This window comes from Pelophylax lessonae, assembly GCF_965119305.1.
Source record: "Pelophylax lessonae genome assembly, chromosome: 7".
In the NCBI taxonomy this organism is placed as follows: domain Eukaryota; kingdom Metazoa; phylum Chordata; class Amphibia; order Anura; family Ranidae; genus Pelophylax; species Pelophylax lessonae.
The window spans coordinates 127,479,595-127,501,429 of NC_138774.1; the positions used below are offsets into that span (position 1 = coordinate 127,479,595).

The following is a 21,835-nucleotide window of genomic DNA, read 5'->3' on the forward strand; positions in this document are numbered from 1 at the left end:
TAAATATTTTTGTTTCTACGTAATACACCATGAGGGGTATTATTTATTCTTTTATATGAGTGGAATCTTCAATAGTACTTAGCGCAGTTATCTACATACTTTTATATCTCTTTCACTCCAATATTGACAGCCCGGCAAAAGAGACAGATGACAGCCAGAGAGCAGGCTCCAGCACTATCTTCATATAATGATGAAGTCCTGCATCCAAAGTCCACTCCAGGCAACTTCTTACAGCTTTGTAAACATACTGAGCCATCTGAATGCACTTTGGTTTTGTACAATAGTGCGCATCTTTATATTCATGGTTAGTGTAAAACACAACGCAACAGTCTGGGTATATATATAAATGCAAAAAATAACCATCAACTAAATTACAACATGCAGACAGAAAAATTGTGCAAAAACTTTATCAAATAAAGTGTCCCATGCAAACAATAAAAAGTCTTTACATCTTTTATATGTAAACGTTCCCCCAAGGGCCAATGTAAGGTGCAAAGTTTAATATTTAAAATGACAGAAAATTTTCTTCAAGGAAAACAGTTCTCAATATACATTTGTAGCACCCTACAGGTAGGTACTAGGTAAAATATATAGTGGGCCTTGTCTCCTAACAGCAGAGCTGTGATTTGTTAAGTAGGGTGTCAGGACTTTCAGATGTGCCTGCTGAGGGGAGAAGTATCCCCACTGGCTCCTGTGAGAGGCTTCTCATAGGGTAGTGTGGGAAGCCCAATCAGGGGACACATCCCAGCTTGTAACTACCCCAGAAGGCAGATTAGGCTGCAAAGGATTCTGGGAGTGGGTATAAGTTTGAGGGGAAGTGCATGACAGGTTGTCTTTGGCGGGAGCAGAGTCCCAGGAGGGAGAGTGCGGCTGTCTCTCCTCCTGTCTGAGGAAGGTGGATGTCTCGGGGAGTCGCCTGAGTATCCAGAGAGTGGCGAGTTGAGCTGAGGGGATCCGGTGTGCCGAGAGCCTGCGGAGGGGAGAGGGGTCCAGTCCTAGGAAAGCCTACACAGGTCGTGAGTACTAGGGATTGCCCCTGGGGTTCGCCTGAAGTGTTATAGGGGACCATTTCAGAAGAGGTTCTGGGATCCAGTGTCAGCTAGCTGTAAAGGGGGTGCCTAGGTAGAGGACCCTGAAGTTGTAAAGGGGGTACCGGCAGTCTGGGCCCAGAGAGTGTCAGTGAAGCGACAGTTTCACAGAGTTCTACAATATACTACCTCAAGCTGTACCAAGCGGGGGACAGTATTTATTGATTTCTGCAGCACAGCAGTGTCAGGAGTTCTACAGCTCAGTCTTGGATCTACAGGACTATAAGTCGGGGATTCAATACTTCTTCAGCTACACAGAGAGTTCTCAGAGTCAGTGAGCGTTGGCTGGCGCTGGCTGACGTCAAGGAAGCACCAACTGCCATTTTTTCAGTAACAAAGTCCCATGTGTATTTAGTTGGAGTCGCAAGGAGTATCCCACTCATTCCCTTCTCCCATCCCCTTAAATGCAATAAAAACCACAAACAAAGATGCCTGAGTTATTGCTGCTTCAGTTGTCACACCCAGGGCCGCAGCTCACATGGGCTGGAGAGAGTACTGGTTCCCACATCCCACATCAGGCCACAGGCCTGGAAACTTTGCTACACATTCAAGGCTGGATTTATTAAAGGCAAATGGACTCTGCACTTTGCAAAGTGCAGTTGCACTCTGCAAGAGCAGTTGCTCCAGAGCTTAATAAATGAGCAGAAGCTCTGTTGACTTCCATCATCCAATCATGTGCAAGCAAAAATGCAGTTTTATTTATTCTCCTTGCTCATGATTGGATATTCTTTGCAAAGAGAAGCTTTACCTCATTTACTAACCTCTTGAGCAACTGACCTTGCAGAGTGCAACTTCACTTTGCGAAGTGCAGTCTTTTTGCCTTCAGTAAATCAACCCCTCAGTGTCCACTAGTCTTCACTAATCTGAAAAGTGCTCCAAATAAGGTGCCAAAGTGCTCACTCCCCCATAAGCCAAATTACTTAAAAGAATGACAGGACCCTTTAATATTAAAAGGTCTATAAACACTTTTGATGTATATTATGCCATCCATCTTCATTATTATCAACAATAGGATAGATTGTATGTGGGATAGAATAACAACAAACCGCTCATAGCATAAAACTGTTTAAACTTAATAAAAATATTATTTAAAAAGTAAATCTCAAGTAGGTACACTTAAATTTTGAGGTGCCTTTAGGAACCAGCACTAAGTATGCAATCTTAATCATGCATAGAGAACGCCACCACTCTAATCTTCAAGCTTTTGGCTATCGATCCAAAAAAAATACTGAAACTGAAATTCTGGTACCCGAACTGATGCCACCTGTGGCAAACCACCCCCTGACAAGTTTCATCCATACTGGTATCCTCAGTGTTCTACACTCATCCCTTTATAATCTCCAGTTAACTCTTTGGATTAAGAGCCACGAAGTTCTGACGTTGCTTTAAACCAAGGGTCTTCAAACTATGGCCCTCCAGCTGTTCAGGAACTACAATTCCCATCATGCCTGGTCATGTCTGTGAATGTCAGAGTTTTACGATTCCTCATGGGATGTGTAGTTCCGCAACAGCTGGAGGGCCGTAGTTTGAGGATCCCTGCTTTAAACTATACCGGGTGTTTTCAGTCCATTATGGTCTCTCTCCAATTCCCTTATTTGTTGTACCAACTTCACTTAACGTAATTTATATCCTCTATGTATTTAAAGACCTGGTAGCTCTTGTTATCACCTGACAAAGGTAGATGATCTAAGTATGTAACACGGCAGGTGTTCTGCACACTGGCACTTACATAAGCACTGTATGAAAACATACATTCAGCACCTGCAAAGAATGCCGCACTGGAATTTCCATTTCCCACTTTCTTAATATAGCTTTTTAGATGAACATCAATGCTATTGAATGACACCCTGTATATAAAGCAATATAGCTCAATAGGTTTCTTTTATACTATGTTCTGGAGAAAAAAACTAGACAAGAACATGAGCTGAGGGCTTCACTTTTAGACCTGAATAATCCATTGCAGAGTCAAGGGGGTTTGGAGTTGGATTGTTGAAAAGGTGGATTTGTGTACCCAAATAAAAAAAAAGGTACTGGAATGGAGGCACTGCTATTTAACTAATCATGTATGAATTACTTTGTCTTATATTGCAGTTTACCCTTAGCTATATTTTGCAAGGTTAATGCTTTTTATTTTACTAACAAATTTCCTAGTTAGTGTTACAACCTTTATCAGTGCAAGAAGCCATTATGGCAAAGGGCTACATGCTGAGTCACTTCTAAACTAAAGATGATGACAGTACCAACCGAAGCCAGAGGCAAGTGACACTGGTCACTGAGCAAAGCAAGTTGGAATACAAAGTAAAAATAACCATGTATAATTATATAAAGTAAATTAATCACAAAAAGCAAAGGCATTACAGGTCACTAAACAAAAGTAAAGGAAAATGGTTGCAGAAAAATTGCTATGTGCACAGGATTGACCTTCAGGTTACACCTAGTTCACTATAACCTCTGAATAAATATAAAGGCTGTCTTGGCTATCCTCCTTTGGATACTGCTGATTGCCTGGCTGTCTCTAGCTTTAGTACTTTCCGAGTCACTGTCCTAAAAAAACAAGCAGATAAGGAACTCAGAGTGACCTCGCAATGTCTGCTCAGTAAAGGCTTCCATTAGGTACAAGGATCAGCTGTCATGGCTTTTGCTGCCTCTAATTCAAACTATGCAGACTCTCTTATTATGATTATTACTATTATAATACAGGATTTATATAGCACCAACAGTTTGTGCAGCGCTTTACAACTTTAGGGCAGACAGTACAGTTACAATACAATTCAATACAGGAGAAATCAGAGGACCCTGCTCGTTAGAGCTTACAATCTAAGAGAACTTCCCATGCTCTACTATCTCACAGACTTTGGCCTTGAGTGTTCTTTAGACGTGTCCTACCTGGTTGTTTGAGTTATTACTGTCCTTAAAGTGTTACTAAATCCACAACAGTAGACTCAGTCTGTATATGCAGTAAAGCATGCTTTTTATACTCACTGTGGAGCATAAGGGGTTAATCTTCTGCATTGTGTAAAAAGGCCATTTGATCCTGTTAGCACAGATCCTCCTCTTCTTCTACTGACTCCAAAACATGTCCGGATAAGACAGAGCCTTTGGAGTCAGGCTGCACATGCTCAGTTTGGTGTGTATTGCTAGAGAGGTTTTTTTTTTTCTTGGGAGAGTGCATGTGATCAGCACAGGGCCAATGAGCACTGTCCAGACAGAGGGTCAGGGGTCCTGCATCCTGATAGGACAGCTCAGTGCAGTATGAAAACTCCTCCTACAAGCTTTACCAGGAACTGATAGAAGTCACAAGGCTGCTATATATTGTTGATGAGAGAAAATATTTAGCAGTTTATAGTTACTAAAACTATTGCATTTCCATGTTCTGTGTACTCTGGGAGACCAGATATAGTGAATGCAGGCTCCTTGGTTTAGTAACACTTTAAGTGTTTTTTAACAGGTTTGCACCCACACCATCTAATTGTTATAGAAATATATCTATGGACATAATTGTTATAGATAAGACTACTCGCCAGAACTCCCCAGGTGCACCCATGGATAATTATATTTACCACTTCTGGACCGGAAGATTTTCCCCCTTAATGACCAGGCCATATTTTGCGATTCGGCACTGCGTTATTTAACGGACAATTCCGTGGTCGTGCAACGCTGTACTTAAAAAAAATTGATGTCCTTTTTTTCCCACAAATACAACTTTCTTTTGGTGGTATTTGATTACCTCTGCGATTTTTATTTTTTGCGCTATAAACAAAAAAAGAGTGACAATTCTGAAAAAAACAATATTTTTCACATTCTGCTATAAAACATTCTCAAAAAAAAAAATTTAAAATCAAATTTTTTTAACATTATAGTCCAATTTGTTTTCTGCTACATATTTTTGGTAAAAAAAAAAAATCGCAATTAGCGTATTTTGGTTGGTTTGCACAAAAGTTATCGCGTCAACTAACTACGGGAAAGATTTATGTTATTTTTATTGTTTTTTTTTTTTTTACTAGTAATGGTGGCGATTTGCGATTTTTAGCGGGACCGCGACATTGTGGCAGACAGATCGGACCCCTAACTGACATTTTTTACACTTTTGGGGGGACCAGTGACATTACTACAGTAATCAAAACAGTTATAGTAAGCTACAGTACTACAGTAAGCTAAAAATATGCACTGTTACTGTAATAATGACACTGGCAGGGAAGGGGTTAACCCTATGGGTAATCAAGGGGTTAAATGTGAGCCTAGGGGAGTGATTCTAACTGTGTGGGGGGCGTGGCTTCTGAAATTACCATAGAGACCTGTGATCCTATATAGATGGATCACAGGAGCTCTGTGATCATTCCAGGTTGAAGAACGGTCAGCTGTGTTTACAACAGCTGACCGTTCTTCTCTCTCATCGGGGAACAATCGTGGGTGTCAGGCGGCAATGGAGCTGCCTGACCCGTGCATCGGCTTCCCCGCTGGTGAGTGGGGTCAGGAGCGCGCCGCTAGGGGCTAGTAAATATGTCATTTACTGGCGCCTTCCTTTTCTAAATAAAAACAGTGAACACACTCACTGTGTTCATTCATAACTGAAGCATAGTAAACCGTGTTTACTATGCTTCAGTTTGTGAATGAACAGGAAGCCGCTCAGCACAGAGCACTTCCCATTCATCCACTGTCCAGTGCAGCTGAGGCTGCAGAGAATGGCATCTGAGTTTGAGCTTCGGGGTGCACACCCTAATGGGAAAGGCTGCACAGACCTATGCCTGTGATTGTGCTTACCAACTATACCTGCCTGCAACCCGCCATGACCTCAAGCCTGTCCCTGACTGCTTAAGGACCTTTTTATGCCATTTGTTGTTTACAAGTAAAAATCTGTATTTTTTGCACGAAAATTACTTAGAACCCCCAAACATAAATGTTTTTTTAAGTAATGACCCTAGAGAATAAAATGGCAGTCATTGCAATATTCCATTATTTCTGTCACACTGTATTTGTGCAGCGGTCTTTCAAATGCAATTTTTTGGAAAAATTTACTTTAATGAATTAAAAAAAAAAAAAAAACACAATAGATGCCCCATTTTTTTTTGTATAATGTGAAAGAAGTAAATAGATGCCTAACATGTCATGCTTTAAAATTCCACACACTCGTGGAATGGCGACAAACTACGATACAAAAACATCTCCATAGGCAACCCTTTCAAATTGTTTTGCAGGTTACTTGTTTAGAGTTACAGAGGAAGTCTTGTGCCAGAATTATTGCTCTTGCTCTAATGATCGCAGCGATACCTCACATGTGTGATTTAAAATCTGTTTACATATGCAGGCGCAACTTATATTTGCGTTAGCTTCTGTGCGTGAGAACGGAGGGATGTGGTGGTTTCACATTTTTTCTTTCCTATTTATTTTACTTTTTCTTTTTTATTTTTACACTGTCCGTTTATTTTTATTTCTTTGATCACTTTTATTTCTATTACAAAGAATGTAAACATCCCTTGTAATAAAAATAAGCATGACAGGTCCTCTTTATTGAGAGATCTGGGGTCAAAAAGACCTCAGATCTCTCATTAACCTTTAAAAGCAAAAGAAAAAAAATGATTTGTTTATGCCTGAGAAACGGAAGTGGCATCAGAGATCGATCCGGTCCTTCAAATGCATAGAACCTAATGGGGGCCATCTTGCCCTCAATCGACTTCCTGCCCAGCAAACGCCCGCATCGGATTGCTTCTGGGCTTAACGGATTGCCCCGGTAAGCTCGGCAATGACTGGGAAGTGGCAGGAGGGCACCTCTCCAGGGCCAGATTAACGTAGGGGCTATTGGAGCTGCAGCTCCAGGCCCCTACCTTTATATAGGCCCCGGGTTGGCCATATTCACTGTTACCGCTCTTCTGTCACTTGTAAACACAGAAGTCTGGCTTCTATGCTCGCTTCCCCAGGCAGCTCCCTCAGAACCTCCCCACACAGCACGAAGGCCGGACAAGGAGGGACAGTTGCCGATGCATGGATGTGTTTATGGGCTTCAGAGACAGCATCCCATGTTGAATTAGGCATGCATGGCTGCACCCTTCCTCCTCTGGGTGCATGCCAAGGCACGGCCCTTAAGGCCCTTCAAAATCCTCAGCACCAAGCCCATGATGCTCTTAATCCGGCCCTGCACCTCTCCTGCTGCTTCTAAAATATTTCAGCCAATCCGCCACTGGAATCACTTTTATCGGAAAGCCAGCAATCTAAGGGAAAAAAACAATATCGGGGGGTTATGGCATCTAGCTGCAGCCATAACCCTGATATTTAACATCAAAATCATGACGTACATTTCCAGTTAGGCGGTTGCCAAGTGGGTAATTACCATACTTCAGTTTTGATTCATGCTCATTGTCAGCTGTCTCCAGTGGAATTTGAAAAAAGTCCAAAAACAATATTCCCCATGCACACATTCATGGAAATAGGTATAATAATGCTGGGTGCTGTAATGACCACCGGCTGGAAACCACAGACAATCTGAATGAAGAAATGTCATCAGCACACCAAGGATTCCTCAGAAGGGTCCAAAGCTCTATTCACATGGTCACACGGTACACATGGGGCAACATTTCGGAGCCACACAAGGGCCCCTTCATCAGGCACTTGCACTTGCCTGACGAACTGGCCCTGCGTGGCCCTAAAATGTTGCCGTATGTGTTCCGTGTGACCATATGAATAAAGCTTTGGACCCTTCTGAGGAATCCTTGGTGTGTTGATGACATTTCTTCATCCAGTGCAATGGGCTCAATTTGGAGTCTATAACACAAAACCAATGCCACATTAAGGACACCCTGCCAAGAACCAGAACTGGCTATTGTATCCTTCTGTAAGCTCATGCAAGGTAGACACAGGGGGTACCTATCCTAGCCTGGTACGTGACATCTGCTTTAATAAGAAGATGTATAACCCACCCAAAGTACTGACAGCAAAGTGTTTTGAGAAGTCTTAATAGACTTAGAAAAACTGACAGTATACAGGTACACAGTGGTTTGCCCCGTTGGGTGTGCTGGATGTGGCTAGCAAGTTTCACTGACCTCTGCTAAACACAAATTTATCTTACCAGAGGTGCATTTACTTTTTACTAAGTCAAGTTGGGATTCACATTTTTTTATGAATGGATACTGATAGTTGTTGGTGGTCATTTTTTTTTTTTTTTTTTTTTACATTAAATATATTTTTACTTTGGCTTTCTAAAATATGAAAAAAATACCCATGGAGAGTAAAAGAAATGGTTCAGAAAAATCTTAAATAGATAATTATGATATATTCTAGCTGCATATGTTAGTTTTTCACATTTCACTACTCATACCTGCAAAAACTATGGCTGACACATCAAAGGACTGTAATGTATACCCAGGGGACCCATTAAAGATTTTGTGAATTGTATTATGTTCTTCTAATCAAAGGAGTTTAAGAACACAGTGAAAACTCTGTATCACGTTTTCTTAATTATATTGCTATTAAAGTAATTACTCTTCATACCAGCGCAAGCTACACAAGCCAAAATGGGAAGAAATGTTCGAGGTTTCAACTTTGAGCACATTTAACATCTCCTTCTCATTACTTAGAACTGATAGTTCCTGCGACCTGGGGTTAATGTGGCTTTACAATCCCACACACCTGCAGGGCTCCGTTCTGCTAAAGCCCTTCTAGGTCGAGTCTTCCTTTGCTCCCCTATGACTAATGTTACTTACAGACATAGTGTGCACAACCTAGCTTTGCAGCGACACGTTGTGAAAAGTTGTCACACACTTTGCATGCATTGAGTAAATGTGCATTCTTGTCCATAACCAGGAGGAGGAGGGGACCACAGCATGTGTAGTCTGGCAGACTTAAAAATATTCCTTTATACAACTATAAGCGGATTGAATGGAGAATGCTCTCTTATGCATCTAGGCACATTAGGGTAAGAACCGGATTTCAGTCACATGTTTCCAAAGGCCACAGTGCTAGGGGAGCAAAGGCAGACTGAACAACAGGCACACTTTTGAGGCATGTGATGATAGGCTTGGGGTTTATGTCAATGGCATTAGTTTGACATCCGTTTGAGATGAGATTCGGAATAGATAGACTGCAGTTGCCTCCTTCTAACCTGCATTAGAGCTGGAATTTGCATTACTACAGACTAAGGAAAGAGATTGAGCACGGCAGACATTTCTCCACATGCACTATTGAATTTTAATTAACTTTGAATAGTTGCATCCAGTTTAAATACAAATGCTCCAGCTGTGGTAAAGGGTAAAGTGGCAAAAACGTATAACCTCTGTCGGCTTTTAATTGCTAGCTCTTCAAGCATAGTAGTCAACAGGTCGTGAGTGAAAATTTCATTGATGAAGAAAAAGCCAGCAATGCAAAATGTTATAGTAATAGTAAAGCCAGGTCATTGTGGATACCATCACGCCATCCAGAGAAGTGTTCTGGAGGCGATTGGTTCCTACATGCATGTATACATCTTACATTTGTGAGTATAATGTATGCTACCTATTTGGATTTTAATAAACTTTTTTAGTGGTAATGCACAAGGTTGGTAAGGTTGGTATGCCCTTCTCTTGTTGTTGTCCAATAGTAAAGTAGGAAAAAGGTTAAAAGGTTTCCCAAATTTTTACTATTAAGTTTGCCCATTGCAAAGATTGTCCCTTAAATACTATCATGAGGACATTGGACACTGAGACTGGAAAGCAGGGAAAATGTCCTTGACAAGGACAAAGAAACAACAACAAATCTGACAGGGGTTCACTCCTCTTTCATTATGTTCAAAACTGACATAACAAAGATTTTGGCCATAGGGGCACTTTAATATACAGGCCATTGGGGAACTGGGCAGGAAGCTTTATGGCTGATGTTTCCCAAGAAACATATGTATAACAACAAGCATACATTTGATTCATCTCTATGCTCCAAGACAGCACAAACAAAGTTCCCTGACTCTAAAAGTCTAGCCCAGTAACTCTGTTGGCCATTCCTGCCACTATAGGCAGTAGAAGGATAAAACCTTTTTACCCCTGTGCTGTTTTATTGGTCCTATCACAGTAGAAAGAAGCTTTAGGACCACGAGGCAACTTGGAAGGTAATCTAACATCACTTTTGGGGTACACTAAAAAAGAACATTAAAAAGCATGTTTATTTATAATGAATAGACAGTATCATGATGTGAATCAACATAATGGAAGAACCAGTACCATACTACTTATTGCTCTACAATGCAATTTTTCTTTATATGGTAAAGTCAAATTTATATACCAGACACATTGGGGCTGATTTACTAAAATCAGAGAGTGCAAAACCTGGTGCAGCTCTGCATAGAAACCAGTCATCTTCCGGGTCTCTTTTGTCAAAGTTTAATTGAACAAGCTGAAGTTAGAAGATGATTGGCTACTATGCACAGCTGAACTCGATTTTGCACTCTTCAGTTTTAGTAAATCAACCCCATTGCTACTTGGCGTATAATATTTATTACTGTTATATTTTTTTCTGCTTTTATGTGATCCAGCTCTGTTTTGCTTGCTGCTACTTGCTTTTAGTCATATAGAGCATGCGGCAACCAAAAGGGCAGGGTAGGTTATGAAGAAGCAAAATTGAAAAGCCAAAGCTTTTTTACTCCTAGTGTTGGGCTAAGTTGGGAAGGTTTAGAAGTTTTGTCAAATTTTTATTTGCTGTATGTGACCCTGTTTGGGAGATGCACTTTTAATTTTATTCCTGCGGACCACTGTCATCAGGACATAAAGGAAAGGGCAATCTAAAATGAAGGAACCATAGGGAAGGGTGCATTAGGACACCTGTTCCAGTGATGACTTTCAATGATGGAATTTCCCCTCAATCTGGGGTGAATTTTTGCCACACCCTGCTGTGGCTCTGGAACAAAAAGTGAGGCGAAATTTCCCTAATGGGGACCACGAAAGCAAAAGCATTCTGACATAGGCTCTAACATTCCTCAACACAAGTGGCTGAGGCAAGTACTATGGGTCTGGCATTTCTATGATGCTGGACTCTCTACACATCAGGAGGTGCTTGCCTTGCTCAGCTGGTCCTTGGTCCCAGGCCATTTAGAGCAGGAGGCTTCCTCCTATATTTTAAGAATCCACCTTGGGGGCGACCAAAACACATCCCCAGTTGCAAGGTATTTCATATTGTAATTATTATTTAGTAACAAAACAAATATACAATGTTCAAAGAGTCCCAGTCCCAGTTAGTTCTTACAGTAAAGATTCTATTTTAATGATTTACAGCACATCCATGCAATTTAATATTTTATGCTTTCTCTATTTTCCAGTATATTTCTGTTGCTAGATACAGAAAATCTTTTCTTATGAATACTCTTGAGGCATAGGGATTACATGGATTATTAAAATTTGACACCCATAATGCCTTTCATGCATTCAGTGAAAAGGGAAGTGGTAATTAATGGTTGTGGGATCACCATATGAGGTAAAGGGTGCAGGTTTCTCTGTAATAAACCATGGGGCCTGTATTACTAGTGTATCTGGGAAAAGGAGCCAAATCTTAAAGTCTCTATGTTAATACTCTGGGCAGTATGATTATTATTATTATTATTCTGCATTCATTTTTTTATCAAATTTTTTTTTCATCAAATATTCAGTTCATAAATGTTAATATCACATAGGTGTACAGTATTGTTTTCTATTAAATAGTTAACTATTGCAAGCTTTTTACCTCATGAATTAGACTCTGTCATAATGAAATATTACTTAATCTCCAGCTTGAATGATTCGATTTTGTACCCTGCTCATTGAAGCCTACAGTTATCACCAGCCTGAAGTTTATGGTATTTTAAAGCTCGATAACCAGGGCGATAATCTTTGTAAATTGATCAATAAAATAAAGTGCGTATGATAAATTCATCTGATCCATGTGGTATTTCACCTAGTGATTTGATTTATGAATTTTCCATCAGAAATAAGCAGAAACGCACATAAAAAAAAAAAAATACTAAATTTTTAATTTTTTTGTGAATTGAGTCTTTTAAGTGCTGTCACTCATTTTTTTAAGCACCAATGCTCAATAATTTACATCAGTTAATTTGATATATGTGTGTATATATATATATATATATATATATATATATATAGATATATATATATCTTTATATACAGTGAGGAAAATTATTTTTTGATTCCCTGCAGATTTTGTAAATTTGCCCACTTACAAAGAAATTGGGAATCTATAATTTTTTATCATAGGTGTGTTTTGAATATAAAGACAGAGTATAAACCAAAAATCCCAAAAAATAAAAAACACATAAAATAAATGCTATAAATTTAACCGGTTGCCGACCGCCGCACGACTATATACTGCGGCGGTCAGCCCCGGCCAGGCAGAGTGACGTATGGATACGTCACTCGCCTGTCACTGACTTGAGAGCCAATTGCTGGCGGGCGCGTGCCCGCCGCGGCTCGTTCACTGACAAGTCAGTGCGTGTGACCGGCGGACCCGATGTCCGCCGGTCACACTACGATCGCTCCGGTGAAGGGAGAAAGGTGGAGCGGCTTATGTAAACAAGCCGCCCGTCATCCTCCCTGGTGTAAAAATGAAGATCAGACGGTTCTACTATGTAGGACCGTTGATCTTTGTTTTTACACCAATAGCAATGTCCCTATACAGTTAGAATCACGCCCCTAGGACACACTTAACTCTCCCTGTCCAATACAGTTAACCCCTTCCCTGCCAGTGTCATTTGTGCAGTAACAGTGCATATATATAGCACTGATTACTGCAGTAATGTCACTGGTAACCCCAAAAGTGTCAAAAATGTCAGTCAAGGGTCCGATCTGTCCGCCGCAATGTCGCAGTACCGAAAAAAATCGCAGATCGCCGCCATTACGCGTTAAAAAAAACACCAAAAATGACAAAAATCTTTCCCTTTGTTAGTAAACGCGATAACTTTTGCGCAAACCAATCAAAATACGCTTTTTGCGATTTTTTTTTACCAAACATATGTAGCATAAAACAAATTGGCCGAAAACGTTAAAAAATTTTGATTTTTACATTTTTTTGGGGAATTTCATATAAAAAATGTGAAAAATATTGTTATTTTTGCAAAATTGACGCTCTTTTTTGTTTATAGCGCATGATCAAAAAATCGCACAGGTGATCAAATACCACCAAAAGAAAGCTCTGTTTGTGGGAAAAAAAGGACGTCAAATTCGTTTAGGTACATCGTCGCACGACCGCGCAATTGTCCGTTAAAGTCACGCAGTAAAAAATCGAAAAAAATACCCTGGTCTTTTAGCAGCCAAATCCTCCGGGGCTTAAGTGGTTAAAGAGTAAGTTCACCTTTGTTCACTTTTTTTTTTTTTTTAAACTCTAGCTCCCCTATGTACCAATATAGCATTAATGTACTTATTTTGCAAAAATAAAACCGCCTTCCAATAATTCTGCACAGGCTTATCTCACTCTCTTCATGCTGTTTAAACACACTGCTCGATTACTTCTGCCTTACTTCCTGGTTAGACTTTGGGTCATGACACAGGAAGGAGTTGACAAATTGAGGGAAGACAATTCAGAGTGTGTGCTAAGCATGTCAGCTGGTCAACTCCTTCCTGTGTCATGACCCATAGTCTGCCCAGGAAGTAAGGAAGGAGTAATCGAGCAGTGTGTTTAAACAGCTATGTAGATAATGAGGTAAGCTAGAGGGACTCATGCGATTTTGTGGGAATGTCTCGGATGTCCAGGACTCCCCTCCTCACTGGCTGAGACAGCAGTGCAGCACCATTGGCTCCTGCTGCTGTCAAAGTCAGTCAGCCAATGAGAATAGAAAGAGGGCAGGGCCGGGCCTCAGCTCCATATCTGAATGTTACTCGGCTTGGGTGCCCCCATAGCAAACTGCTTGCTGTGGGGGCACTCAATGGGAGGGAGGGGCCAGGAGCACTGAAGAGGGACCCGGGAAGAGGAGGATCCAGGCTGCTCTGTGCAAATCCACTGCAACAGAGCAGGTAAGTATTAAATGTGTATTTTTAATGTTAAAAAAAGGAGACTTTACAATCACTTTAAGACTGAATGAAGTCAAGCAGATATACAGGTACCTAGCTGCTCATTTAGTGAGTCAGCTCTAATTGGCAGTGAGTCACTTAGACCTTGTATATAATAGGAAACATAGTCCTAGTATATGTGAGTGGCAATTAGCTCCATCTAGTACAGTGTGAATTCATCTCAAACATTATTATTGATATTATTATATTACTAATATCTATGGCAAATATTCACTATCTATGGTATCTATGGTAACATTCATTACAATGCAGAGCAGTCATGGAACAACACACGGTGCAATCTGAAAGCAAAGGTGTATTTAAGTATATGTAAACCCATTCATTGTGGCTGACAGCCTGTAGTTATCAGTGAACTACGAGGGCCCTGGTGAGCGCTCTCATAGTTCATGGATTCTTCCTGCCATTCAGTAACTGCATGCCCATATCGAAGGTATGGGCAGACAGTGTACTGAGAGTCTGCAGGATCCTGGCATGGCATGTGTGATCTGCTGACCGCCGACGCAATGCTTTACAGGATGCAATGTAAAAAAAACAATAATTTGTTATTTTATTTTACAACAGGGGAACTTAACCTTTAACGTGAAATTGCTTTTAGTTTAAAAGGTTGTATGAAAGGCATGCCTGTAAATAAAAGGGTTAATACTAACCCGTCCCTCCACCCACGCCACTGATCTTTGCTCTGTTGCAGAGCTAGAATGGATGAACAATCTTTAGCATCCAACACTCTGCTCTCTGTGGTTTCACCTACCGACCCCTATGTCACAGAAAGTATTTCAGCCAGCCAGCCCCTTTCTTTATAGACATGCCTTTTTTACAACTTTTAACTAACAGCAGAGTTGCTTTAAAGCGGTAGTTTAGGCCATAATGCTCTAAAATGCAGTTCATACTAACATATTATGAAAGACTTAAATCGGTAATAAACCGCTGCAGTTACAAAAAAAAAAAAAAAAACACCTGTAAGGCAAATGCATAATGTGTTAGTATGTATTGCATACTAGCACATTTATGAAATACTTACCTTAGAACGAAGCCCTCCAGCTAGCATTTCCCCACTTAAAGCATAACTCCTCTTTTGTTGAGAAATAAACATTCCCCTCTGGTTGATCTATGTACATTGCAGGAATTGTGAAAGAAAAATAAACGTTGTTGCAGATACCTACTTTTTGTTATTCTGAAAAAAGTCTCTGTGTTTCTCTGTGCCCCTGTGGGAAATGAATCTAATAGGAGTGGTTTCATAATTATCAATCAGCTGTGGCACCTGCAGAGCACTAATGAGGAAATCTACAGGGCCTGCTTCCCTTTAGACGTGTTCCCATTGGGAGTATGTCACCAAAAATAACCTTTTTTGTTGCAAGGGATGCCAGAAATATGATTTGCATCTTAGGCTGACTTTTGGGAAAATCAGTGAGCAAATCATGCAAGTAGGAAATTACGTTTCTGGGGTGTGGTCAGTACACATTCTGTGTACAGAACAGCTCCAGGTAGCCATATTGCATTGCATTTTCAGAAAATTACAGAGCCGCAGATTGAAAAGGAAAAGTAATTTTTAATGACAGTCAATTACAATGTGAGTTGTTTCGCAATTGTATACACTATATTATTTTTTCTTTATTTGCTACCCCCCACAAAAGTGAACTTACCCTTTAAAGAAGTCTCTGTTTTATTATTAATTAATATTATTAATTATATTATTTTCTGTTACCCAGGGGTGTTCTATTACCCAGGGGTCAAGGTACATTGTGAACTTTGTCCCATCTTTCTAGGTGCCATTTGAGGCTAGCTATGAGGTCAGACAGGATTATAACCTCCTTACACGGACATCTGACAACGCAGCTAGCAAAAAAACAGTTGCTTTGATAGATGACACTAGTCACCACTTCCAATCACTTACCAGAGACAAGCTCCTCAGATGAAATGCATGGGAAAGGGGGCGCGTCAGATAAAATGGCAATCGGGCAAGTGCTGGAGAAAAGTGTAATCTGTTAAAGAAGCCAACGCCTTGTGATCTGCGTGTTCCGATGGCCTCAAAGAGCGGGTCCACCCCCTCCAACCCTGCAACTAGCCTTAAACTGGCCATTCGTACTGAACAAAAGAAGCTGAACCAAATCCCCCCATCCACAAATTCAATGTGGATGAGAGATTCCTCCCCACTGTGTCATTGTATTCTAACAGTAGGACTCCCCCGCCCTCAGAATACACTGATCAGCGCTGCAGCTGATTGGCTACATGCGCTGATCAAAGCAACATTTTCCATTGTGATGTGTCTGGGGCTTTATATTGCAGTGTACCATGTACAGGCCAAAACACCAGCAGCACGGGACAGCACAGTTATTATATTCAGCGGGGGCCAAGATATTTGGAGCTAGTTCACCTTTTCAATTTTTGGGAAAAGGTCATCTTACAATTAAAAAAAATATAAAAATGTCATTCTCTCTATGATGCTTTTAGAGAGATTTCCTTTAATTTTCTGTCTTGGGACAACAAACAAAAGGTGAAAGAATCCCTTTGATGGAGCCTTAGACAGCAATTCTAAATTCAAATAAACTTGTTTAAAATGTTTTGGTAATACGGGAAATACACTTTGAAACCTGTCATTTATAGTCAGATTTTATTTCAAATTTTAGATGTCAGATCAACAAAATTTACCAACAACCCAGGAGTGTGAGAAACAATCTACACAACCCAGCCAGACAAGCCCAACCTTGCACTTTACAGCTGTGCCTGAATCTGGTTTACATGGCAAATTAAATCTGATAAAAACAGTACATTGCCATCATAAAGCAATTTAATCCCTAGGCTAGGTTCACATGAGCATGGCAAAAGTTTTCAATGTGTTTTAATGCATTTACATACATTATGTGTTTTTCATGCTGGATAATATAAAATGAATTAGGTTGGTTAGCAGGGGCTGAAAACAAATGAAAACACCTTCAAAATACATCATACATGCCCCTGTCTTCATTGGGCCTTAAGCTGGATACACACTATACAACTTTTGTTGTCAGATTTCCTTTAGATTTACCTTTTCTATGTAGTGCAAAGGGCTGCCTGATTGCATATCAATTGAAAGTGTTTAGGTTTGACCTCATATTATATGGTTTTGGAAAGTCTGAAGGAAAAAATCTAAAGAAAATTGTATAGTGTGTATGGCCCATTAGAATGCATTATAGTAGACAAAAGCAGACCTGATTTATTTTTAAAAACACACTGCAGCACAGTGTACAGCTGTGAACAGGCTCTATCAGTTGCCTTTAATGACACATGAATGTGTCAATAGGAATGATCAATATCTTTCTATTCAGAAAAAGACAACAGTGAGCCACATGTACCCACCAGCCCAGCTGTACAGAAAAGATTACGGAGTCCCGACTGGTTTAAGGTAAGGCAGATGTCATATTGCTTGTGATTCTCTGTGAGATATCTTCCTGTCTATGGGCAGTTTGGTCCACATGCCAATTCAGTGTTGTTACAAATACACAATCCAGCTTTTTTACCATTATTTGAAGGCCCAGATCACAAAACTTGGCACAAGTATGAGGACCATCAATTCTACCATGTGATTGTACTTTTCAAATCCCCCATGGAATTGGCTGAAAATACTCTTTTTTTCAAACAAGTATCCTTTTTATCCTGTTTTAGCTTCGTCATGAATTAAGCCTGTTTTAACAAAGTGCAGCACTTATATCTAACTTTATATACTCCATTACAATGCATTTCTTTCTTGTGTTTTTTTGTCAAACACACATTACCATAACTTAAAAACAAACAAACAAAAAAAAGATAAAATGTAAAAATACCAGCTCTGGCAGTAAAAGCTATGCTTTAAGCAAATGTGAAAACTGAAGTTAAAATAAGATGCTCATTGCGTAACGTTCTTTGTGAGATGCTGCAGAATGAACTGTTATAACATTTTATGGATTCCGTTTCAGAGGCGTACCACATTGATGCCCAAATTAGCTGCTGTACACAAGATTGTTTCTACTCCTCTCTCAATTTTACATAAATGAATCATACCTTCTGGTGTCAGATCTACTAAAGATTTTTCAAATTCGTTTAGGTAATAAATGATTGTCTTGCAGGCATGGTTGGCTTAAAGTGAAAAAAGTGGTGCAGTTTACAAAGACTGGTTTCCAGTATTGCCAAGAATACAAAAAAGTAAATCTGAGCAGGTGTTAACACCTTTAGACCCTCTCTTGGCCGTACGGCTTATTAATTAACACAAGACTTTCAATAATCCTCCTTTAGTATAAATGCAATAAAAAAGAAAAGTCCTTTGACAATTTATTTACAAAACCAGAGTACATTTCAGTATCATTACACCGAATAATAATTAGGAAAGCTCATCAGCTTACAGCTGTACTGTTCACCTAAAAAAATTCTTGACAATCTGCTATGAGGTGTTATTAAAATTTGGTGCATATCCTTCTGCTTTGCTGAAAACATTTTAGATTTATGTTTGCAGATTCAGTTGTAGTAATTTTCTAGATTATAATACTCCCAAAAGCAAGAAAGTGGATAGATCCAATATTCATATGGATATCAAAAATCAAATATAAACCTTTGCTGATTTCAAAAAAATATATACAACTTGCAGTCCCATATTACACAAGTTATTAAAATAGTTATGCTAAACATAGACTAAATGTATACATATACTGTGTGTATATACACACACACACACACACACACACAGGATGACATATTAATAGATAGGTAGACAGGCAAACAAGCAGGTGGTACTTTGCGTGAGATAGATAGATAGATAGATAGATAGATAGATAGATAGATAGATAGATAGATAGATAGATAGATAGATAGATAGATAGATAGATAGATAGATAGATAGATAGAAGCTTAAATCATAATACATACATGTATGATACATATGTAAACAAAAATTATATATATATATATATATATATATATATATATATATATATATATATATATATTTATATATATATCTATATATATATATATTAGACAGGATGACATAATTATAGACAGGTAGATAGACAAACATGGTAGGGTAGTGCTTTGTTTGTATGTTTGATAGATAGATAGATAGATAGATAGATAGATAGATAGATAGATAGATAGATAGATAGATAGATAGATAGATAGATAGATAGATAGATAGATAGATAGATAGATAGATAGATAGATAGATAGATAGATAGATAGATAGATCGATAGATAGATAGAAGCTTAAATCATAATACATACATGTATGATACATATGTAAACAAAAATTATATATATATAGATATATATATATATTTATATATATATATATATATATATATATATATATATATATATATATCTATATATATATATATATATTAGACAGGATGACATAATTATAGACAGGTAGATAGACAAACATGGTAGGGTAGTGCTTTGTTTGTATGTTTGATAGATAGATAGATAGATAGATAGATAGATAGATAGATAGATAGATAGATAGATAGATAGATAGATAGATAGATAGATAGATAGATAGATAGATAGATAGACTAGAAGGACATTTAGATTTTCAGCTTGCATGATACTTAAGTATCTATAAATAATAGTAATAATAGTCATCATCAGAATTAAAAAAAGGGAAAAAAATATATACATCAGTATGTTCATGTTGTCTTCCAAATCTATATGAATAACCCAAAGGATGCAATTGTCTCCCACTCCTGGGGGAAAAGTTTGCAAACTACTGAAATTGGAGTGAATGGATCAGATCCAGCATTGAATAAGTGCCTGCTGTGTGTCTGTATGTCTGCCCACTTTTAGGGGGAACTATTTGTCTAAGCTGACTACCTCTGCATTATTGCTGCTCCTGCTGCTGGTGTTGAGGATGCAAATGAAACTAATGCAGTTGCAGTGTGATACACCTCTCCTCCCCCACCCCCTCCTCCTGCCCTCCTTGTCTCCATGGCAATTGTCACCCAGTTTACATCCAGCAGCAAAGCCAGTCGATTACAAGGCAATGGGGGGGAGCTACATCTTAACATCCACTTCGTATAACCCTTTTCTTCATTTGCATCCTCTATCCGAAAGAAGAACAGCCAATTGCTTGGTGTCACCTCTGCTAGGGGGGGTGGGTGGGATGGTGACATCATATTCCCCCTGGGTACCATTCGCTCAGAAGGGGTCTGCAACCTGTAACAAAGTAGCAATTTGGAAATGAAAAGGTTGACACAGGGCTGTCATGGCTGATCTTGGCTGTCCAAGTGCTGGCAGCAGAACTTCTAAAGGCAATAGGGGACATTGCAACATTAGAGACTGACCCTTTCCCCTGCATGGTGCTGCCACTGTTGCTCCTGTAGGCATGCAGTATATATATATAATTAAGTGTAGGGGGTTTGTTTAAGGTGTCATTGTAGATCCAGTGTCACACAAGTATGATGACAGCACCACAAAAGGCTCCAAGGTAAAAGGTCACCAGCACCTGCTCATACAAGGATGACTCTCTCTCTCTCTCTCTCTTTCTCTCCCATTGAAGTTGATTATCAGCTGCTTACCCTTAGAAGCATCTTTTTCTTCCTTCGCTTTGATCACCTTGCCACTCATAGATCCCAGTTTGCTTGTAAAAATTCCCAAATGTGATCAAATTTCCTCTTGGATTGGATTCAGATGAACAGGTCAGACAATCCTCCTTGATCCCCCCAAAAAATGTCTTTATGCAGGTGTCTGATTGGCTCCCCCGATGACTAGAGGAATAAAGAAAAAAAAAAAAACAATATATGATGGTGTCACTTCCTCACTGGTGTCCCCAGAATAGGAGAGCACAGACAAAGAGATGTGTTCTACCTTTCATTTCTTCTACAACCCCCCCCCCCCCCCCCCCATTGCATGCCATCACCTCTTAAAGCCACAGCAAACCTAGACACCAATGGCACACAAAGATGGAGAGAGAAGGAAGACACATGGCTATGGATGGCTACAATGGTCCTGAGATTGCTGGTGCCAAGCTGTCATTCTGCATGGAAGAGACAAGGCATGTCATGGTGAGATGAGATGGGCAGTGAAGGGTTAATTCCCTGTGTACACACACACTGGCACAGCATAGACAAGCTGTGGGCAGGTTGGTGATGATCATATAAGGTGGGTGGGTGGGTGGGTGGTGTGCCTTACCTTGCCCCCCTCTGCTCCTCTGCCGGTGACAAGTGAAGACAACTAGCAGAGATGCTCCGGCTCAGACATCGGCACACAAAGCTGCCTGTTGTAGTAAGAGATCGGGAGCTCGCCGACGTCACATCAGACAGGCTGGGCTGGAAATGAGCTGGAAATAACCTCCTTGCATCCGCCTCCTTCTTCTAGAAATAGAGGGAAATTGGAGCTCCGCCTCCTGCCAGGCTGATGGACCACACCAGGAGCGGACCCGAGGGAGAACCCCACCCCTGACCACTAAGAAGGTGACAACTCTAGATCCGACCCCTGGGATCAGCAGCCCCATGAAGATCGATGGTCTGTGACAGTGGCAGCTTAGTGTCTATGGGATCAGCGCAGCCCTGGCTAGTTTGTATTGTACTATGGAGACAAACAAGCTCTACATATCTGCACAATCTATTGTCGGGGAAATTATCTATGGAAAACAATCCACTCTTTGTTACTTCCTTTCTGTCTGGTTAATACTGTATATCATTGGAAGATATCTGCTGGAGAAGTACAAAATAGATACTTGTTGATCCTGCCAGAAATGTAGTGAGCTGATAGCTAGGGAATTACTAAAACTGGAGA

General features: G+C 39.9%; 1 protein-coding gene across 3 annotated transcripts in view; it reads right to left on the reverse strand.

Annotated features, from left to right (window-relative positions):
* The window catches only part of FGF13 (fibroblast growth factor 13), a 635,343-nt gene that overhangs the window by 525,949 nt on the left and 87,559 nt on the right, over positions 1 to 21,835 (reverse strand). Inside the window, exons 1-2 of one of the 3 annotated variants that reach the window (XM_082263491.1) lie at positions 21,230 to 21,481; positions 20,617 to 20,805 (exon numbers count right to left, since the gene is read on the reverse strand). In XM_082263491.1, the coding sequence (XP_082119617.1) occupies positions 20,617 to 20,665 (49 nt within the window). In that variant the 5' untranslated portion in view covers positions 20,666 to 20,805; positions 21,230 to 21,481. Of the gene's footprint in view, positions 1 to 20,616; positions 20,806 to 21,229; positions 21,482 to 21,835 lie in introns of those variants that run through there. The other 2 variants (XM_082263494.1, XM_082263492.1) reach the window with 2 other exon arrangements.